The following is a 24,212-nucleotide window of genomic DNA, read 5'->3' on the forward strand; positions in this document are numbered from 1 at the left end:
CAGATTCATTATAATGCTGGTCTGAATAACACATTTATTACATCTAAGTAAATGCAGACATCGATGCAATAAAAGGAATATTTACTTTGCTGAGAGAATGGTGGAATAGTCTCCCAGCAGAAGTGGTGAAGGCTAATAACGCATCATCTAATTTGCATGCAATAAAATGCACTGGAGTCCATGCAAAATGCACTCCACCATGCATTACAAAATAGGATAAAAATTCTGGGGACTAGACTGTTTATTTCATGAAGACTCGCAAAACTCACATGCACCCTGGATTTAAAAACAATCTTACCGCTGCAGTGGTCATAATGCACTGGACAGGGCAGCAGTGACTTCAGATAACACCATACTTTTGGCCATTTCTATTTTTTGTGAGAATGCCACATCACCTGATTATTTCCCTGTGTCATGTCCAAACAACTCCCTTTTGACCCCAGTGATACATTTGCAAGCACACAATCCTTGCTTTATTACTTATAATGATAACACTTCATAGGCTGCTTGAATTACCGTATTTGCTCGATTATAAGACGACCCCGATTATAAGACGACCCCCCAAAATCAAAATATTAATTTAGGAAAAAAACAAAAAGCCTGAATATAAGACGACCCTATAGGAAAAAAAGTTTTACCAGTAAATATTAATTCATGTAAATATATTTTTTAAATTTCCTTTTATTTGCCAACCTGCCCCCCCCCCGTTATGCCACTCTGCCCCCAGAAATGCTTTATACCCCCCCTATTTGCCACTCTGCCCCATGATATGCCTTATACCCCTATATGCCACTCTGGCATATAGGGGGTTAAAAGGCATATCATGGGGCTGAGTGGCATATAGGGGGTTAAAATGCATTTCTGGAGGTATATATGCATATCATGGGGCTGAGTGGCATATAGGGGGTTAAAATGCATTTCTGGAGGTCCAGAAATGCATTTTAACCCCCTATATGCCACTCAGCCCCATGATATTCCTTTTAACCCAGCATGTACTGGCTGCCTTGGCTTGATAGGAGTGTGATTGCTGCTAACAGCAATCACACTCCTATCAAGCCAAGGCAGCCAGTACATGCTGGAACCTGGGGATGATAGTAGTGGGATTACAGCCTCCCTATGCCATGCTACAACCCCCACCCCCCTTACACATCCATGCTATCACACACAAACACACATTCACAAACATTTAAATACTCATTCATTCCATTAATCACACATACTTCACACATTAATCACACATACTTACCCAAAAACCCTCCCCCACCCCCTTACCTGAACTGCAGATCTCTCACTCGAAGACTTCTGCAGGGGACCGGCTGTACCAGCAACTTCTCTGGCCCCGCCCCCAGAGGAGGGAGGGGGAGATAGAGTTCTGTGAGGAAGCTACAAGCTTCCTGTCCTCCTGCTTCTAACGGAAGAGACGCTGCTCGCGACCGGTAAGCAGCATGGCCCCAGCCATTTTTTTGGGGTCTGATTAGAAGACGACCCCGATTATAAGACGAGGGGTTTTTTCCAGAGCATTTGCTCTGGAAAAAACCTCGTCTTATAATCGAGCAAATACGGTAATTTGATTTCTGAAGGTGACCGGTCATTTCTTTTTCTCGACGCAGTCTTCTCCTGAAAGAGACAGCACTTTTCCTCCAAAGTGTCCTTTCCTTGCAGACTGAATGCGAGCAGATTGTTGATATACCTGAGATGTAATGGATCACATCGCTCAAATGGCAATATACCAACACGCTTGGCAAAGTTTCTAAAATCATTTTGCTCTTGAAGCCTTGCTACGAGTGCTATTTGATAAATTTTATGTACATATAATCCAAGCAGAGCATAATTATCATATATCAATCTCCACAAGCAGTAAACAGAAGCCACCATAAAACTTTTAGATTTGGCTTAAAGCTCTGTATGAAGCTTAATTCACACAAATATACACATGACTAATTTAGTTTAAATGTATATCTAATACCTACTTACACAGAAACATTTGGACATCTTTTAATACTCTTGGATTTAACTGGGAACTGCAAGAATCCAGCTACAAATTGAAACTATTTGGGTGTCAGAATGATGTCCAAAATTACAGTGTTTTGCTTTGCTCAGCACTCAAAGAGTAAAAAAAGTAAAGTTTTACTACTTGCAATAAAGTTTGATGGCTTGCATTGTATATATTGCATTTTTATTAATTTACCACAGAATATTCATGTTCCACATCTACATAGAAACACTCCAAACACTTTATGATTAATAATATCCACTGCACTTGGTTTTAATTTTAGAGAATAAATAAGTTTTTTTTTTATAAATGCAAGAGTGTCTTGCTTCATTATTATTATATTTTGTTGGAAAGGCTAATTGTTAGTGATATTGATCATGTTGCAGCCAAATATTATTTTGGAGACAGGGTGACCTTTCTAGCTACAATAAATTTATATTAAGCTAAACTTAGTAATACCTATGTATACTGAGAATCATACAGAAGCCTAAGGGTCTTGCTGTTTAACTCTACAAATGATATTGTGTAAATATTCTTCAGCGAGAATATACAGGGAAGAAAGTGTGCTTTGAAATTGTTACCGCACAAATCAAATCCATGAGAGATAGGAACTAATCAAGTGTTCTTGATAGCTTGTAATAGCATTTCTTAAAAGGAACACTCCAGTCATATGAATTTTAATGCATGTATGAGCTGCATCTCTTTTAACCCCTTAAGGACAATGGGCGGTCCCAAAACCCATTGAAAACAATGGATTTTGAGCCCGTACATGTACGGGCTTTGTCATTAAGGTGTTAAATTATTAGTTATTAGTTAATAATTCTGCAGAAAACCCCCCCTCTCAATGTACTTGCTTTCCTTCTTGACTCATACACATGAGGTTTCCATGCCTATGCAGAAAGTGCACTTTCCTGCCAAAAGTGATGCAGCTCCTTTGGGTATGTACTTTATTTTGTCCCTACAGGTTAATGAAAATGTAAACTTCAATATACATCCTTCATTTGTGGGGCTGGATGAAACACTAGATTGTCCCTTCAATGATACACATGTGAATTGCATATTGCATAATGTCTTTAAGGGGTTTAATCGTTAAATCGGAAGTTTGCCAGGAAGCTGCAAGTAACCAACGTTGCCAACCTGCATTATTAAAGGCCTACAAATCGCCCACAGCAAATGAGCTTGTTTGGCCCCACATAATGCACAGCTAAGTCAGTTAAGATTTCTTGGAAGTCATCTCATTATGCATTACGCATGGCCAGCTCAGGAGAACGGTTCTCCTGCAATCTCTGCATTTAAATCCATTAAAGTCTCTCTTTTAAAGTTTGAGATTTTCATGTTTTTTTATACAGTTTTAAATTAATCAGCATCTAACACATGCAAATGAGATGAGCCATTAGGAAGTACATTTTGTATTGTTTATGTAGCACTAAAATACAGACTATTTAAACAATTGATTCATATGCCAATACCGGTAGGTCTTTAAGTAGATAATCCTGCTTTTATTAAAAAAAATAAAATAAGACCAATATTCCTTCCCGCTACTTTGTTGTCTTCATCAAACAGTGTGTCAGTTTGTAGTCCTGTCATTGGCACTTGGGTTTTAGTCTCTATATTAGAACAGCGTGGTGTTTTATGACAAAACATGCATTTGTGATCTCTAGCTGCTTTACAGCTCTGGTGTCTGCTAAACGGTAAGGCTTGAATCTGGTTGAGAAAGAGCTACTGGTAGTTCATGTTGTAAACGAATTAGATTTGCAGAGGACTTCAGTATATAAGATTGTCATGTGTCCTTCTCCACCCAGTCCTCTGAAGCACACATTCTTGTTGGTTTATATGGCAGCATTTTCATGTAGACGGGCACAATAGGTAGATCCTTCAAAATTAAAGAGCAATCCATACAGAACTTTCTTGCGTGTGGTCTTTGGTCATTTCTTCATATTCTATGTCTGTATAGCTTGACATGATTGACAGTGTAAACCATGTAGACCACGGTGTCTTATGTTCAGTGTGGGACAAATCTATAACCGTTGCATGTTCCCAGTATCCTCATTTTGATTCAAGTGCTGAAGTCAAAATTTCTCTTTGCTCATAAAATCATCTGTAGACTATCTGACAAGGACCGTGTAAGTCATACACACATTTATTGAATTTAATGACATTATTGAAGGTCAGTAACTGAATGCATGTTCTATTGTTGAACTATCAGCTTTAAATTGTGGTATAAATATATATAATTAAAAGATTCTTTAAATGGGTCATCACTGTTCCATCGAAGATCTTATTATAAAAATATTGTAGCTTTTCCTATCATACACATATGGGTTATATCTCCATGTTCCCCTTAGTTTGTACCGGACAGCCTTGATTTATCATATTTTCTTTGGACTAAAATCCGATCCAAATAGGCATGTATTTAGTTTAAATTGGTTACTAGGCGAGTGCATAGTCAAACTGCCCCTTTTCTAGTCCAGTTACACCATCTGCCCAGGTAGATGTTGGCATGCTGCGGTACGGATCAAGAAGAATGCGGAAACATCTAACAATAAGGACACCCAAAATAATGAACAATAAAATCACAAAGGCAAATGTTGTCTTCTGCTCTAGTGTCATTGAGGAACCATAAGAAGCATTCAATGTAGGCAACAGGGTGGAAGGTAAAGTCTCCCCATCCATTGTCCAAGAAAGAGGAAACAAGCAATTCCAAAATGTCTTTTTCCTCCTCATAACGTCATCAAATACATGACAGAAATCTTGTGACTGAACTCGGAATCCTGCAAAGTAAGCAACAGATAAATGTGTCAACATTATTGCTTGTAACAATAGAATAATACAAAACAGATGAAACAACAAGCCCGATCTCGTCTATTCTGAATAAATTGAAATTATCTATCCATAAATAACTATTTTGGTACAAAGTGGTAGAAGTAAAGTATCGAAGAACATACTAATGGTTGTTATGGTGATTGCTCCGATTTACCACTTTGCAGCAGAATTGTTCTTCATGAATATCCATTTTCTGTGTAAGCGTTAACCAGGGAACCGCAGGGGGTTATTTTCCCCCGGTACCGCCTGACCTGTAATACCTTTTAATCTGTAGAGCCCATACATTGTAATTTTACTCAGATTGCTTTACAAGACATGTTCAATTCATGTTGATTGTTTCCTATCATGTACTGCAACAAGACAATACTTGGAGGTAATGCTATGCATTAAGTTTGAACCAGAACATCTTGTAGACATTTTCCTGAACACGATTTAGCCGTTTTCAGCAATGATTTACAGTTAGTTGGAAACAGACACCACAACATTAGTGAATGAAATATATTGTGACGGCAAATACAAACAATGCCTTTAACTTCAGTCTTTTTATAGTGTTCCTCTCATTAAGGAAATGGGAAGCTAACACGTTATAGAATAATTTCATGTATACATTGTGACATTGTGCCAATTTTCATCAAATGAACAGAAGAGCATATACTAATTAAAAGACTTTAGTTATTAACTTTATGCCATTAGCTATTACCAGCCCAGAGATACCTGCAAATGAGTGCTGGCAGGCTGGGAGCCCTTGGTAGTCACAGTAAAAAAATGTATTCAAGAAAGAACATGGAGGATGGCGGGTATCTTTAAATGCCCGGCGCCAAGAGCAGCACATTTTTGGAACTGTATAATATACTGTATATTATAAAATGTTATAGTTTTTTTACATTATACCTTGTGATCCATAGATTTGTAGATGACAGGTCTACCTTAAGTTTATTTTTTGTGGGTATTTGAATAAAGTACATTTCTAATAAGCACAGAGTAAATTGTTGGCGCTATATAAATAAAATATAATAATAATAATATATAAATAAACTATAACACAAATATATTTATTTTAAAAAGTGACTGTGTCATAAAAATATGACTTGGTTTCAGTTGAAGTTACCTTTTCTGAGCTGATAACCTCAGATTAGGACTTTATGGTTTATTTTTAACTATTCTTTTAACATCACCATGCCCTCTCACCTCCATCCATGCTGAGACTATCCTGAAAAGTGATCTGTGTGTATGAAATTTGGCATTTATTACTTTATTAGTTTAGTGTCCATTGAACATCAGGTTACATCAAACCGCATGATTGGATTTGTTAAAGATATATTGCAGGTTGTTTTAAAAATATATCATGTTTTGACATTTTCATCACAGTGTTGGAAAATATGAATAAAATGCACGCGAACACAATAATGCGCTTTCTGCAACAAAAATATTTTTTGCTTCTATATTTAAATGGTGTGTCCTCCACATAAAACCAGCAATAGAAAAATATTAAAAATATAGGTAACATATGCTTATTAAAAGTGAACCAAGGTCCTGACACATGGGTTCTGGCATAGAAAAAAGCAATTAACCAAGATATAAGTATTGACATGGGATGACACACAACGACAGACATGCATATATCAGTTACAGAAATGAGATAATTAAAAAAGCTTTTTCTTTTTTTCTGCACATATAATGAAAATTGGGTACAGTGAAACCAAACAAATCCATATTAGCAGCTACATGAAAACCAATTATAAAGATAAAAGTAAGACCCATCTAATTAATTTGAAACTTTTTAACTTAACTGCTCTTTCAATTAGTCATGAATGGAATAATGGAACCATTTCATAAATCAAAAGGTGAACTGCCTCTAGTTCTCATTCCAATAATACTGCAAGATACTTCAGTGTAACAATATTTTAATTATACTGTTATTGGAAAATATTTCTTTTAAAGTATTTTATTGTATGCTATTAGTTTCAATTCGCCAGGGTGTGTTTTTCTTTAGTTCAACCTTCCAGTGGCAGTAATTCTGTAAATTCATAGATTTGATTAATTTCATTGAACTCATGGTTCAGAAAAATGCATTGTTTTCTTGGTAATTAGATTTAAAAAAAAAAAAAAAAAAAAGGGTAGGGAAATATTAGTGAATGTACCCTAAAAGTATTTTGTATTCTAAAAGGCAGAAGCCTTATTACCTTACTTGAGGCAGTGTTCCCAGGGAAGCTTTCAGATGATAACATTTTGACAGCACTTCTTAGAAATGCAAGGCATCACTAAAACATGGTTGGATTTTATAACCCTGCCACAAAAACATTAAATACATCCTGCGAAAAAATAAGTATAATTGAATTCTGCTGTGAGAATGAAGACTAGAATAATCCCCCATAAAGTGACCCTGTTAACGAAAATGTTGCATTGAACGTGACCAAATCTAATTGAATATATTTTGTATTATAGGCAATATACAGTGGATATAAAAAGTTTACACACCCCTGTTAAAATGCCAGGTTCTTGTGATTTTAAAGAATGAGACAAAGATAAATCATGCCAGAACTTTTTCCACCTTTAATGTGACCTATAACGTGAACAATTCAATTGCAAAACAAGCTGAAATTTTTTTTTTGGGGGGGGATACAAAAAAACAATAATAAAATGTTAAAAATACCTGAAGTAGGGAATAAGCCATGCTAGAATATATTGTGAGTAACAAAAATATTAGCTAAAATCATTATGGGTTTATGAGGAATACATCACGTCAGACAAAACTCTGGCTTCTATTAACAAGTGAGTAGGCACTTAGATCAGGCAAATGCTGCAGTCATCATCTATTAGGTTTTCGCAAAAGCATTTGATACAATGTCTCACGGGAGGTTAATATATAAAATAAGAGAGTCAGACCTAAAACAAAGCATTTATATTTGGATAGAAAATTGGTTGAGAGTCAGAGTACAGAGTTGTTATAAATAGAGCATCTTCTGATTTATGAGCGGGATGCCTCAGGGATCAACTGTAGGTCCTCTATACTTTATACATGAATGACTTAGATATGGGTATTAAAATAAAAATATATTTTGAAATGTTGGGTTGTATAATCTGTCCATAATGCTTATTGTCGGCAGAATGATTTAAATAAATTGGGGCAGTGGGCATAAAAATGCCAGATGAGATTCAACACTGATAAATGTAAAATGATGCACTTGGGAAGCAAAGACATAAATGTTCTGAACAAACTAAATGGGGTTGGACTAGGTTACCGTTTCAGACAGAGTTGGGGATACTAGTAGACCTTAAACTCAACTATGACATGCAATGGCAAGTGGCAGCTGCAAAGGTAAACAAAATATAAAAAAGGTGTTTATACAAAAACATAAATAATATTTGGCATCTATACAAAAGCACTGGTTAGACCTCACCTGGTATATGCAGTGCAGTTTTTGGTCACCAATCCAAAATAAATATATTTTGGAATTGGAAGGAGTCAGAAAAGGGCTAATAAATAAATTAAGGAAAAGGAAGCATTGATTTATTTTTCTATAGTCTGTGCTCAGCCAAACTGTGTTCTGGAAAAAAGGTGGCTCATAAATGTGCAAGTGACTATATTCAAATATATGAAGGTCAGTACAAGGCATTTTGAGGAGAATTGTTCGTCCAACGAACTAAGCAAATTACAAGATGCCATCATCTAAAAAAAGAACAACTGTTCCATCGTAAACAGCGGAAATGTATCCTTTACTATAGCCCTGAAATCTATTACCTAGAGCAGATAATGGGGATGCTTTTAAGCAAGAGTCGGACTAATTTTTGGCAGTGGAGGGCATTTATCGGCACACTGTGTTTAATTAATCAAGGTTGATCCAGGGAGAAATCTGACCGGAGGAATTTTTTCCACCCTCTGAGGTAAAATTTTGGGAGGATTTTTTTTATACCTTCATCTGGATCAGCAGAGATAAACATGTTTTGGGAAGGCTGAATTGATTTATGTTTTGTTTTTTATTTTTACTTTAACCCCTTCTGGCAATGTCTAACTTTTTAATTTACAATTTAGTAAGGGCACACTGCTCTTCATGTATTTCCACATCAGGCTAAACATTGTTTTGAAACAATGCATGGCCTGTAGGATACATCAAGGCTTTATACAGTGTCAGTCTTTTAGAATGACATCCCTTTTATTGTGAGTAATAATTTTTGCAGAAATGATGTTAATCTGATGTTTTAGCAATTACAATATGCAGTGCGAGAGAGTTCTACAAACATTGTAGAAGCCAGATCAGGGAAATGTAAACTCTGGACCGTTATTTGGTATAAAACCCCAAAATAAGTTATTTAAATTTTGGGCACCCAGTAGTGGAATTTTCTGCATCAGTTGTTACCCCAGAAAACAGGAGGATAACAATTTCACAATGTTTCATGGATGGCATTATTGCTTTGTTCTTATAAAATTAATGAACATTTACAGAATGTGTTCCCCAACGTATTTGCAGGAATGCCCAAAATATCAGAAATCACAGAGAATCTATTTTCATTTATGATAAAATTCTTAATTAAGAATTAGGTCAACTCTAAACCTTCAAACAAGATATCTCTTCACAGCTCTTAACCTTCTTATTTAAGTAAAACGTACCATAGTAGGTATTAATATAATTCACATCAGTCACTGTCCTGCACACTGTTATACTTTACACATTTTCAAATAATGCAGTCTAACTATAGCATAAATCTATATAAGTACATACAGTAACATACTCTTAAAAATAGAGTGTGCGTCATATGAAATTCTCTTGGCAAATGTATAATCTGAGCATGTACATACATTTACACAACTCTATTAAAGACATATATTCAAGCTGTTTATACTTTACTTTTGGTTTCATACATACATCAGTATGGTCGTGGAATGCCTGGTCTGGATCTCCAGTATGCCAACTTGCTCTGCTTTTGGATTGAAACTGACACAGCCTTGTTGGTTTACAGTGCCAGAACCAGATTATTTACATATGGTAACATGTGTACCACCACATGCCACTACCTTCCAGTGTTACAGACCTATGAGAACAGACCTCGACTCAAAGTCCAAGTTACCAAAGAGCGGTCATGGGAAAACAAAAGGAGGGGCTCCTCTGTTATGCAAAACCAAAAATGTTTCTCTATAGAAACTATATTTTACATAAATATATATGCAAAATGTTGCTATACAGATATATTACAGTTGGACCCATTACGTCTCATATCCTGTTTAAGAAGGCCAAGTCACCAAAGTTCTCTATTTTAAAACTCACAAGCTCCAGACGTGATGATTATAAATCTTGGATTAAATATCACATTTGACAGACTTTTGAGAATATTTAGTGATCCTGCATTAAATTCCATTGTTATAAACCAAAATGTCAGCTGTCCTTAGATCGATCAAACAAACTGTATTTTAAGAAATTAGCTCATGACCTGGATACAAATGTCAGTATAATTCATGTTCCTGCCCTTAATTTAATCAAAATGGATTATACTGCTGCAGTATCCCAATTAGTAACAACTTGTGTGGTGTCCTGGTATAACACAACTTGCAATGCCATTGTGCTACATTTTCGCTCAACTTATAGTTGAGGAAACAAAACATTAAAAAAAAGCTTTAAAAAAATTAAAAAAAAATAATCATTAACTGTTACTATCATATAACAGAATGAATACCTCCATCACAAAAAAAAACTACCTATGTGTACACAAGTGAATCTTATATTAGAGAATAACATAAATCTAGTTGATCATATGATAGCTGATGAAAAGAACTGCAAGTCAAAGTACTTTTAATGTGGTCTTAAAGAGGAAAACAAATGATCTAGTAGGTGTATGTTGGGCTTGCCTCCTGGCCATCATTTTTCACAGTCTAATTCCATCTTTCCTTTTTTATTGGGAAAATCCAGTCCTTTTAATTTTATCAATTGCTTTCTTGCAGGTAGTGAATTCCATATCTTGCAATGCAGAAAGGAAAATTTCCTTAATATAAGTCTCATGGAATTACTGATATGTCTCCTTCACAGCCATGTTGATAAAAAGGTCCAGAAACCTTGTGTACATTCTTATATAATGTTATGAGACCTGGCACAATCTGCTCTGGGATCAAGTCCATCTATATGGCCCAGTGAAAACATAGCCTTTTGCAGGCATTTTGCAAGCAACACCCTGAATGCTCACTTTCTTGTGTTCTCTAAAACATTTTCAAGTAAATTAAGTTAAACTCCCCTAAAAAAAAAAAAAGATAGCATTCAGCCATTATGTTAATGCTATATTTAGTCCTTATCATTGCCTAGTGGCTAAATGTGGAACTGCAAGCAAAATACAAGTTTCAAAGGTGATGATCATTTATTCCTTAACATAATATTGCAAAACCAGTTGTCTGCAGTTAGCCACATTTAATATTTCAGGTTCAGCACCATCTTCTCTTTACAAAAATGAAAACTTTACATTTATCCATGTTGAAACTCATTTGCCTCTTCCGTAACCATTCCCTAATTTGCTCAATTGCCAGTAACACTGGGAAGCCTCACTAGCCCTACATTTGTAAGATGACAAGATTTTATGGTTCATAAACACTAATGAAGATTGTAATACTTTATGCAAGCAAAGTGATTAACAAATAAAATCAATGAATTTAGATTTTTAGTATGTATCATATTTAGCTAGGTTTCTCAAAAATGAAGCAAATATCAAAAATGAAACGTTATTTAGTTATTTACTATGTTTTGGTCATAAGACATTTTTCAAGCTTGTCAAAGTCATATTTGGTGACTTATTCCATTCCAGAGGGCATCAGTACAAGCAGTTCTTGCTATACGCCATATGTCAGGCTGGTGAAGGCAGTATATGATTGTCACCACAGAAACATTGCTTGTCTGCACTTTGCTATGAATAAGCCTTCACATTTTCAGAAACGTCATGTTGGATAATATTATTTGATTTACACATAAATTACATCAGGAAAATGCAATCACTGATATCAGTTTTGTCGTTTTTTTAGGCTACAGCTGAGGTACTCAATTATGTAATTTAAAGAGAAAATGTATTTTTCCTTCCTCAATAAACAACATATACCGGTATATGTATTTCAGGACTAAGGAAATTGTGTTTTGTTTCCTCAAATTTTGTTTAACAAATTTTGTTTAAATTGAGACCTGGAGGACCATTGTAGGAAATCTTGATATTTGGATGACTTTCTATTACTATACCTGGCCAAGAGTCTCCCGGTGAAGCTCTGCTCCCCCGAGTCACTCTCCTCTCTCCTTTGCACAAGGGAGCAGCATACCCACTCGTGAAACCACTCCCTTATACTATTGTAACAGTTTTTATTTAAAGCACAGAAAAATCATTTGGATATAAAACATATAGAAAAATTGTAGATATGTCACTTTTCCCTCAAATTTTACATTTACAGTCCTATATTCAAAACGAACTTACAACAAACCGACCCTATGTGCATAGCATAGGAGCAGCCATCTTAACTTCCTGTTCTCAACACCTCTGTGATTTTCCCGCCTCACTGTTGAGGTACTGATGGTTCTTGATTGGTTCAGGCAGCCTTTATAATTGTGGAGTGAGAAGAAGGTAGAGCATTACAGCACAGGTAATGTGCAGGTAATTTAGGCAATTACGGTTCCCTAAAGCTAGTTTTCCCATCATTTGCTACACATCGCAGATACACCAAGCAGTGCTTTTAAACAGTTATATTGATTGAAAAACAAAATATCTGCCTACAGACTCTTTAAATAATAAATTTAGTTAGGCTAAAAGCCGTGATGTGGCAGTTTTTCTTTGAATGCTGACTGTGGAATTTGTACTATTATGAATCCGGAAACTGGCTCTGCATAAAAAATTATTTAGTCTATAAAAATACATTATATTACTCAAGTGAGCAGAAAAATAAATCATGATTTTTTTTATGACGTCCAACAGCTTTTTTTGTACATATGCATAATACGTCTTTACAATTACATTTTTCATTTCTTTAAGTGAGAAGATACTATTATATTATATTAGTAGTTAGAAATATGCTATATAACACATAGACACATGTTCTGTTATCATTTCTCTTTCACATTGTATTTGGACCTTAACAACACAGCAAAACCGTTCTGGTCCACCGTGCTAAATATTGGGCGCAATCCTTTTTTCTATAAAACTTTTGCACATTCGACATTAACACTTTAAAGAACTATATGAATAATATCATTTCATTCATAACTGATCCTTTGTAGAAGCAGAACTTTGTTACATTTAGTTTTATTATCATATGTATTTAATTAGCTGACAACATATTTCTTCTTGTTATGTATTTAATCAGCAATTCCACCCGACGTATTATCCTAATGCATGAAAATTCTCTTTCTTTTGGCTATATTCAGATCACCTGACAAATTAATGTCAGTTTGTTGTGGTAACTTGTTTACCATTAGTTCTTAAAGATTGTCACTGTAACGGTGCTGCTAAAAGAGGGATACATGCAAAAAGTAAAAGCACAAGGAAGGAATTAAATGCCTCACAGCAGCTCTGTCATAACTTTGCTTAAATGTAAACACAGGCTTCCATCATATGCATGAAATGCAGATATTGGTCTTGATAAATGTCCCCTCTATACCTTTATGTATTTAAATTAACAACACCATGAACAGTATATATATATATATATATATATCAATAAATATATATATTTATCTATATATATATTGCACAAATACAGAGATGACCAAGATAATGATCTATACACACACACATGTATACAGCATACACAATATGCAGCTGTTGCACTGTGTCACTAGGGTACCTTGTTGTAGCTGACAGAAAACTTGGTCCATTCCCTGGTTAGTCGGTTATTTGCATGCTCTTCAAGTTTCCTTTTTGCATATCCATTTCTTACGAAATGAAACAAAAGGCAATTCAACGCTCGACATTTTGACCAACGTGTTGTCAGAGCAATGAAAGGGGTGTAAGTTTTTGGTACGCTTTCTCCCAAATGCTAAATGTCATGGGCTGATCTTTCTGCATGCTCTGGAAGGCAGCGCCTGATTTCCATTCTAGCTCAGCAGTCCTTCAGTTCAATGTATTCCAGAGATGAGAGGCAGTCGAGCAGCTTGTCTGAAATCCTCTTTAGAAGGACATTGAAATTCATAGGCAGTGCAGACCTCACAGGGTATTCCCATCCCATACACAGCCATGCGTTAACAATAGTATCTTTCCTGCTTTATTGATTACTGTCAGCAATCAGCTTTTTTCATTCCAATTAGCACCTTTTTTGCCAAACAGACCTCATGTTGATCTCTGTTTGCTTCCTTCAGGCTTGTCCACTATCACGTAATTGAAAAACATATGAGACAAGTGACTCTCTCTCTCTCTGCTGTTTAACCCAATATCAAATTAGATTGAAAGAACCTCATCTAAAGATTGATTCTACCTGCAAAACACTACTTACAAACCTGCAGTCCCTGTCAGCAATACAGCTCTACAATAGTACACTGTCGTGTGGGTATTAGCACATTGCCATGGAGACATGTTGATTTAACTACTACTAAGTACGCTTTTCTGTGTCTGATGGCCACTTTGCTGAATGTGCGGATGAAAAAACAATAGGTTTTGTTCAAACAAAAGCAAATAGTATTCTATATGTAAATAAAGGGTCATCCAGGTCTGTAAGCAAGATATTCCAACCCTCTAATGTACGTATCTTCTTATTTATTTGAAATCAGGTAATTTTTCATTTGTGCAAGTAGAACATGGACCAGGGGCTGATATTTCAGAAGAGTCATGCCAGTTTGACAAGTGAGTTGTTTTTACATAGAACCCCCTTCCTTTAACTGACAAGCAGAGCAAGTTACATTTGAAATGTATTAATGTATTCTTCCAACCCATCTATATCTGTACGTTCAGATTTGAACGCATGGGCAAACAGGGAAGCTGAGGGAAGCTGAGCTGAGTTACACCCCAAATTGGGCGACCTGGAATCTTTTGTTTTAGAAAACCAGCCTTTAGGGAGCTAATTACAAACCGATACAACATCTCTGCAACCCCTGCAGTCTAGCTAGGAGGTCAGCACTTTTTGTGCCTTACACCTCTGTTTTTCTGCCCCTTTATTGAGTGTACCTGCTATATCTTATGCTGAATCCATAATCCTGGCAGTAAATGATAAGAATGGTCCATGTTTCATACAACTTGAACAAATCAGAGTTGAATTCTATGCGCTTTAATTTAATATATTGCATGTATATATATGTGTATATATATATATATATATATATATACCGATCGGCCATTATGACCACCTAATATTGTGTAGACCCTTTTACTGCCAAACCAGCCCTGACCCATAGAGGCATGGACTCCACTAGACCTCTGAAGGTATGCTGTGGTATCTGCACCAAGACATTAGCAGAAGATCCTTTAAGTCCTGTAAGTTGCAAGGTGGAACCTCCATGGATGCATCTTGGTACCATGTGTTCTCCAGGTTAGCAGCACACACACACCCGGCCATCCACGTGATGTAAAAGAAAACGTGATTCATGAGACCAGGCCACCATCTACCATTGCTCCGTGGTCCAGTTCTTATGGTGGTCCAGTGCCCAATGTAGGCTCTTTGGGCAGTGGATAGTTTTACTGCTTCTAACACATCAGCTTTGAAGATGAAATGTTCACTTGTTGCCTAATATATCCCACCCACTGACAGGTGCCATGATAACAAGATTATCAGTGTTATTCACTTCACCTGTCACAATGTTACAGCTGAAGGAAGGAAGCCTTAAGGTAGGTCAAAATAAAGCCAAAACTCATAGTCAGATGTGCATTAGTAAATATGTGACCTGTTTGTCCCCTAACTATTTGGGTAAAAGAATTACCACTACATGGGAACCCGATCCCTGACTATACTCTGACCTCACTGTTGCCAAATGCAAAGGTAAGGTTCCAGCAGGCCTTTTCAACAGTGGATGTTTATGCATAATGTATACTACAGAGTTGTATTAAAATTATTGCTGCCCTACATGATGTACTTTTGATAAATACCCACGATTAAAGGCTCACCCAATCCAAAAGAGCATGGTCTACGACACTTTATTCAAGGAAGCAATGTATTTCAATAATGCTAGAGCCAAAAAATCTAAATTAAGATGTCAATATGGGCGAATGAGTTTAACACTGTGCAGTGGATTTGTTAAGCAGACAAAGTGATGCAGATGCATTTGAGCCCGAGTCTGGTTTAACCAACAAATCAACTGCGAATATGGTTCAGGTAACTTGTTAAGTAAGTATTCTCTAGGAGTGCTGTTGTATGCAAAGCACGATAGGCGGAGTGTAAGATGTTTGCAGGAATAGCATATACACTGAATGGCACAACCATGTAGCTGGCATTGTGTACAGGAACATCTGCTAAACCCTCCCAAGTTCAAATGGGAGATTCCACAGAAGGTTGTGAAGAATAGCATGGCTAAGATCCCGTGGGACTTCCAGATGCAGACAGACAAGCAGGTACTAGCTAATCAACCCAACATCGGGGTGATAGACAAGGACAGCAGTGGTGTTGTAACAGTGCCAAGTGACAGCAACATCAAGAATGAATATGAGAAGAACTTGAGAAAATGTGGAGAGTGAAGGCCAAAGTGGTCCCAGTGGTCAAAGGAGCACTCGGGGCTGTGACTGGGACAGTGGCTCTAACAGATTTCAGGAACGACATCAGAACACCCTGTCTAGAAGAGAGCAGCGCTAGGAACAGCTACAATACTGCGCAGAACCCTCAAACTCCCAGGCCTCTAGTAGGACCCAGGTTGAGGAAAATACCTATAAATACATTTATAAATATATAGACATAAATATAGATATATATTATGAATGCTAGATGCTTGGACCATCCATTGTTCTGCAGTGCATCGCTACCCCTATGGAACTCAAACAATTGTATTTTGAAAGTATGCTGTATGTTCTGTGGCATTAACAAATAAATAGTTTTTGCAAATTCCCGTGAATTATTGCCTATATACTTTAAATCATAAGGCATCCAGGATGAGATGGCTTTTTAAATGTGTCACCCACAGCTGGATGCTGCCGCTAAGTAGAAAAGGCTTACTTGTCACTTGCGTTTATAGGTGTTACTGATCGCTGTGTGAACATCAGAACAACTCTGTGCTGAATTCAGCAATCTTATCCTGTCAGAAGTTATATTTCACAGAGGAGAACCAATGGAGCATAACACGTCGGTGAACACAGTACAATCCTTGAGGTTTATTCCTCATAAAATAATATTCGTATTTTAAACTCTAACCTCAGATAAAAATAAGCATAGGGAAAGTAAGACCGAATCCCAACACAATAAGGCAGTCTAGGAGACTCTCCATGTCTGATTACTCAAGCGCTGCTAATGTTAAACACTGACACCTGTGAATAAAATATAGTTATTACTTTCCGAATAAAATGTCTAGGCTTGTTTAAATGTATGCGCATGTGAACTACTGGTAAGAATGATTTATTTTTTTCCATAAACAAGACGCCACAGACACAGTTAATCATAAACAACAATATTTTGTAAAAATATTATTGTTTGTATGGTACTGTTTAATAGATTCTATAAATTGTAAGTAAATACCAAATTTCTTAAAAAATGGGTATTATTATTATTGGTCTTATTGGTACCAAAGAAAATAGCCCCAAGATTTGTATGATGCATTTTAGTGGACTTCGTTTGTAACTCTCCATCTTACATTGGTCCACTAAACATGTTTGGATAATTGATAGTCACCTACAAACATATATCTTTCATTATTTTGTTGTTCCACAGATAAGGATTATCTGCTCATTTTTCAACCAGCGAAGTAGCAATACAGGCATAAGGATCAATGGAGAAACCCTGCATAGTAACAGGATTACAGTTCAAGGCTACAAGACACGCATGTCACGTACGACAGATCTAGATCTTGAGAAGTCTTACTCTTAACAACAAAACTCTGTCTCTTAGTAGCTTATAAATGGCATTTGACATCTTTTAGTGCAAAGGTTAAGTATTTAGAAGTATCAAAAGAATTCCACTTTGATTATGATACCTATTGATTGCTCACTTAAATATAAATAGACAGAATGGGGGAAATCAATAACTCCTTTTACCATTTAGAGCATCGCAAGTCCTGTATTCCACTTTTTTATGATATATTCTGACTTGGAAATATTGTGGTATATTTACTTCACATGAGCTTAATCTTCTGTTATTTCCAAAAAGTAGCTAAATGACCTTTGTGTTCTAATTTTTACTCCTGTTTTTATTTCTATGAAGGGATGTGTTGTGGCATGTGTACAATATCAACAAAGGGCAGCAAGCAGACTTTGATTCCACCTTTTTGGATAATTAGAGAAGATGATGATCAGTCTGTGGTGATCTGCAGGTTTCTCTTCCCTTCAGGAAACTGGAAATACTAGTCTGTCCTCTGTAATGGAAGTCTTGCATGTACAGGTAGATATGGTAGACTTCTGGTGAGAGGTGGGAAGATGGCTGTCAGTTGGCTCATAATCTGATTGGCAGCTCTTCCTACTCTACAAAAAAATGCGCAACCGCTCATGAAACTCGTAGTTGGAACACTACGTCTACTTTGCCAACCATATGTAAAATAGTGGTTGCCATTAAAGGGTTAAATTTGTGGGTGCAGTTAAAATGCGCTGGTGCAAGATGGTTTAGGGGTTCTCATACTACATTGCAGGAAAACAATGGATTTGTTTTTCCAAATGATTATGCATCAGGCAACCATTCTGAAATATTAATTTTTCTACAGGTTGTTTACTCTTTGCAGTCCCTGTTGGGACCTTAGTCTCCTTTGAGAAGCTCGGAAGACCCTTTCTGTAAACATCATGCAAGTAACAGGTTCTTGTGTATTGATTTGATTTCTCCAAGGTTATGTAAACCCACACAAAATCAGAAGTGGATTTATGATCAGATACCTCAGCGGGACACATCTGACACATATGACACATCATTATATGTTCATGATTTGACAGCTGGCCACAACTGACAGGAGCATCCAATTGATGAATGAGGAGAGCCGAGCATTTCATGCTATTACATATTAATCCGTTGTAGGGAATTACGTTTTAAAGAGATCCTAGTAACATTGAACGGCGAGTTCTGGAGATGCAGTCAGGAGGGGGTTAACAAACCTCACATGGGGCTCAGAGTCTCAAGGTGCCTCATTAAACTTTCTGGGCCATGCAATTAACATCAACCACATCTTTCTGTGTTTCACGTTGGTGGCGCATATTGTTTGCTTGAATGAAGGTTACTTTCAAGCTATTGTTTTTAAGGATGAAGATTAGTTTGAGGTTGGCAAATGATGTTTAATGTACTTGGTGGAGCACTATGAATTAAAATAAAATTATAAACGTGTTTAAAGTTTTTAAAGTTGTTAGGCAAGGTGATATGGTTAATATGCCGCTTACTTTAACTTTGTGATATTAGCCTAGAAACCCAGAGAATTTGGGAGGGGGACATACCAGATATATAATGGTGTAGGTTATGCTTACCATCTGCAGCCCAGTTGTCGCTATTAATGAAACATTTGCGTGCGTCCAAAAATAGTGGAGCTTTTGTCACCAAATTGGATTACATTTAATCCATCTAATTGGTGAAGCCTGATTAGATGTTTTGAATCCTCTATACTCCGTACGTACCGTATTATCCACACCACTGGTTTCATGTAATCTTAGCAACAGGCTGTACCCTATACACTTCAATGACTATGAATCATGACACACTGTATGTAAAAAGAAGCATTATTAATATATATATATATATATATATATATATATATAGTCTTTTTCCAGGTTTTTATATGTTTATTTTTGTTTTTATATGTCTTATCATTAAAATCATTAATACAGTGACTCACACTGCCAGCTAATTAATCATATCTTCTGGTCTGTGTAGCTGATTTGCCGCTTAAGTCTCATTTAAAATTATAGAGATCACAAAAAAATCATTACAATGTCATTCACTTGTTGAAAGTGATCTTTTCACATAAAAATAGTTCTTGGACTTCTGATATGGCATCTGGGAAAAGCAGAAGACATAGTTGTATATTCTTGGCACCGTGAAAGGACAAGACTTCTTATTTGCCATTCTCTCTCTATAGTCTGGGGATGCATAGGTAAGTCTGGGGGCAGAGTGGCATATCAGGGGGCAGAGTGGCATATAGAGGGGTATAAGGCATATCAGGGATGCAGAGTGGCATATAGGGTGTATAAGGCATATCAGGGGGCAGAGTGGCAAATAGGGTGTATAAGGCATATCTGGGGGGCTGAGTGGCATATCAGGGGGGCAGAGTGGCTTGTAGGGGGTATAAGGCATTTCTGGGGGCAGAGTGCCAAGCCAGGAGGCAGATGTCCATACTTTGGGGCAGGTTGGCAAATAAAAGGAAATAAAAATGTATTTTTCTCAATCATAATTTTTATTTACCGTATTTGCTCGATTATAAGACGAGGTTTTTTTCAGAGCAAATGCTCTGAAAAATACCCCTCGTCTTATAATCGGGGTCGTCTTCTAATCAGACCTCAAATAGAGGTCTGATTAGGAGACTAAGATCCAGATCCCCCGCACCGCTGCAGGGGACCTGGATCCTCCTGTCGTCGCCCTCCCCCCACACTTACCGGTGCTTCCGGAGGTGAAGTTGGCAGCGGGGGTTTGTATGCGTCCGTCGCAAATACCTTCCCCGACTGTCAGAGATCAGAGTTCCAGAGTTCCTGATCTCTGACAGCCGGGGAAGGTATTTGCGACGGACGCATACAAACCCCCGCTGCCAACTCCACCTCCTTCCGGCTGCCGCGGAATGAGACGTCAACCCGCTGCCCCGGCAATACAGCAGGAAATTGGAAGCACCGGTAAGTAAGTAAGTAAGTGTGTGTGTGTGTGTGTGTGTGTGTGTGTAGGGCATTTCTGGAATGCCTTACACCCCTATATGCCACTCTGGCACTTAGGGGGTTAAAAGGCATATTATGGGGCAGAGTGGCATATAGGGAGGTATAAGGCATTTCAGGAGGCAGAGTGGCGTTAAGGGGGCATTTAATAGTGCACTCTGCCTCCTGAAATGCCTTATACCTCCCTATATGCCACTCTGCCCCATAATATGCCTTTTAACCCCCTAAATGCCAGAGTGGCATATAGGGGTATAAGGCATTTCTGGAGGCAGAGTGCTCTATATAATGCCTTTTAACTCCCTTAATGCCACTCTGCCTCCTGGAATGCCTTATACCTCCCTATATGCCACTCTGCCCCATAATATGCATTTTAACCCCCTAAATGCCAGAATGGGATATAGGGGTATAAGGCATTTCTGGAGGCAGAGTGGCACATAGGGGGTCAAAAGGCATACCATGGGGCACAGTGGCATATAGAGGGTTAAAAGGCATATCATGGGCCACAGTGCCATATTGGTGTGGCAAGCCTGGGGGCAGATGTGCGTAACTGGGGGACAGGTTGGAAAATACAAGAAATAAAAACAAAAAAAAAAATATTTTTCTCAATCATAGCTTTTATTAAAAAAAATAGTTTACATGAATTAACATTTACTGGTAAAACTTTTTTCCTTTAGGGTCGTCTTACATTCAGGCTTTTTCTTTTTTTCCTAAGTTAATATTCAGATTTTGGGGGGTCGTCTTATAATCAGGGTCGTCTTATAATCGAGCAAATACGGTAATATGAAAAAAATAGTTTACATGTGAATTAATATTTAAACTTATAGAGTAGTCTTATATTCAGGCTTTTTCTTTTTTTTTCTAAATTAATATTCAAATTTTGGGGGATCCATTAACCTTTCCTGGTAAGTTTTATCCTGCAATCCATTAATCATTTTAGTAGCCCTTCTCTAAACTTTCTCCAAAGTGTCTATATCCTTCTGGAGATACGGTCTCCAGTACTGTACACAATACTCCAAGCGAGGTCTCACCAGTGATCTGTACAACGGCATGAGCACTGTCTACCTACCTTTAAATCCTCAGAAATAATCACCCCTGAACCCCTGAGGTTAGGACACTATCAAATCTTCTATACTCTGCCCGTGGGTTTTTATGCCCCAGATGCATTACTTTGCATTTATCCACATTAAATGCCAGTTGGCAGAGCTCTGACCATTTTTCCAGTTTACCTAAATCATTTGCCATTTGGCTTCTCCCTCCAGGAACATCAATACTGTTGCAAATATTTGTGTCATCAGCAAAAAGACATACCTTTCCATTAAGACCATCTGCAATATCACTGATAAAAATATTAAAGAGAACGGGTCCAAGTATATTCCACTATTCTGATTGCTGAAGAGCTGTGCAGTATCTGAAAATAGACATATTGCACATCGATGGTACTAAGGGACAATGTTTTCCATTTCAGAGAGTCTTACAAAATTCTATTGACTAAAGCCTCAGCCGCTGTTGCCTCACACACAGCACACAACATTGTGGCTTTTAGTCAGCTGAAGCACTTTGGGTCTGATTATGCTATTCTTATTGAATTACTTGGACTGTTGAATGAACTATTACATTTCGAATTGGAACAAACATTATAAATAATTTAGAGTTTATTCAATTATAGAAGCAAATATGAAAAATTATACGTTTACTTCCTCAGCTGTATAGTTCAATCTAGTTGTATTAGGTTGTGGCCAGGAAAAGGAAGCTCATGGTCAACAATTTAACAATAAATCTTTTGGCGGTATGTTTCTTAGAGTCTGTACACATTTTTTGCTATTGTAAAACGTACTTTATATAGCGCTAACATATTCTGCAGAGCAGTACAACAAGTAAACACGGTATAACAAGTAATGCATCACAGCACTTTTCTTATTTTAAAGGTAGCCTCATGCCAAATGTTCAACTCCTTAAACTTATACCGCTTCTGTTGGAATACACTTAACTATGAGCTCTACTCCAACTGTATCTCCTAATGTACTTCCATCCTGTACTTTGTTTAACCCATCTAAGGAGTTAAATATGTACATTTGTATTTTTAAGCACTCATAAATACTAATTAAAAATGACAGCAGCGACATCAGTAGGCACCCAAATTGTGCTAATCTACTGGGTGATTCAATGGCTTTCAAAGAACATATTTCTACGCTCACAAAGGTCCATCATTCTTGTTTAATGAAACCAATTTTTCTATTATTCATTACTGTATTTATTTTATCGTCAAAACAGTATTTCTGTTCTGAAATGTAGATTTGACTTCTGTCTTCTTTCTTTACATGTTTGTGAATAGATGTAAAGTGTCTCTAGGACTGCTAAATAACCACATGTGGTTCCATCATCTCAACCCCCCCCCCCAGAATAAATGCATATTAGACCCGGAAGAAGACCTTTTATCATCAATGATCTAGGGAATCAACTGAACAAGTTCTAGCATGAATGAATCAGAACTGTGGAACCAAAACAAGATTATCAGCAGAGAGAGAAAGAAAGATCACGAAAGGGCAAAACAACCATGCATGGATCTTTATGACGCAAAAGGAATCTGTATAATTTGATCTGTTTTTCATACCTCTCAAACTTTGTAAATATCGACTTACAGCAACAACATCCCCTCTCCCTCTAGCTATAGCTTAACAAGATATTGGTTAAATGGCATCATTTATTAAGAAGTATGGCATGCAGAGGTCTCCTAGCTGCCCTCAAAGGATTCTCTGTCTACTATTCAGTAAACAAGATTACCATCTAAACTGGACATTAGTGTTGCTTCTGCCAGTAAGACCTAATACCTTCAAAATTGTTTAATTTTAAATGCGACAACAAAGGAACGCAGAAAATAGTAAGTCACATACTAGATCTATCAAAGTAAAGTATGTTTTAACGGTAACACAGTTTAGGTTGATATATTACGCATTCAATATGTGTAATTCATTAAATAATAATATTATTTCTTAGAATTTTAACTCTACTGTTTGGATATCAGAAACTTACCTTCCACTTGAAATAAGCACAATGTCTTCGAAGCTCTTGAAACATGTTGATTAAAATAAATCAGTTTGTTAGAAAAGACACGTGAACTATTAAGGGTAGAAGGGGCTGGGAGGAGAGAGAGATCTTTCATTCCTACCTTCACTAGTTGAAGGCTCATGCCATCTGCAGGCATACATACTTTTTAACCTCTTCATTTCCAAAGGTTAATTTCTACTGATCACCCGAATGCATATATTTAGTAATAAAAACACTTTTTGAACAAATGTAACAGAGGACATAAGACCAACTTGGTATGTCCAGACTACATTGCATACATATGTAATGTTTAATTGGACCATAAATAGCCCAGGTGGATACACGCCTCATCAGGCCCACTGAAAGGATGGAGCTAAAGATTATTACTCGATAAATTGACTAGGGCAATACTACATATCACCCCTTATTATTTTACTTACATACA

At 36.9% G+C, this 24,212-nt stretch overlaps 1 protein-coding gene across 2 annotated transcripts; it reads right to left on the bottom strand.

Moving 5' to 3' along the window:
• Positions 1-3,386: 3,386 nt before the first annotated feature.
• On the bottom strand, positions 3,387-23,870 carry CTXN3 (cortexin 3). 2 transcript variants are annotated; one of them, XM_053473752.1, is made up of 2 exons: positions 23,753-23,870; positions 3,387-4,764 (listed from the first exon to the last, which is right to left on the bottom strand). In XM_053473752.1, exon 2 carries the CDS (start codon positions 4,715-4,717, stop codon positions 4,424-4,426), a length of 294 nt encoding a protein of 97 aa, XP_053329727.1. In that variant the 5' UTR covers positions 4,718-4,764; positions 23,753-23,870; the 3' UTR covers positions 3,387-4,423. The 2 variants fall into 2 exon arrangements, with proteins under 2 accessions (XP_053329727.1, XP_053329718.1); XM_053473743.1 differs by lacking the exon at positions 23,753-23,870 and adding an exon at positions 13,614-14,067.
• Positions 23,871-24,212: the final 342 nt, after the last annotated feature.

This window comes from Spea bombifrons, chromosome 1 (genome assembly GCF_027358695.1).
Source record: "Spea bombifrons isolate aSpeBom1 chromosome 1, aSpeBom1.2.pri, whole genome shotgun sequence".
Classification (NCBI taxonomy): domain Eukaryota; kingdom Metazoa; phylum Chordata; class Amphibia; order Anura; family Pelobatidae; genus Spea; species Spea bombifrons.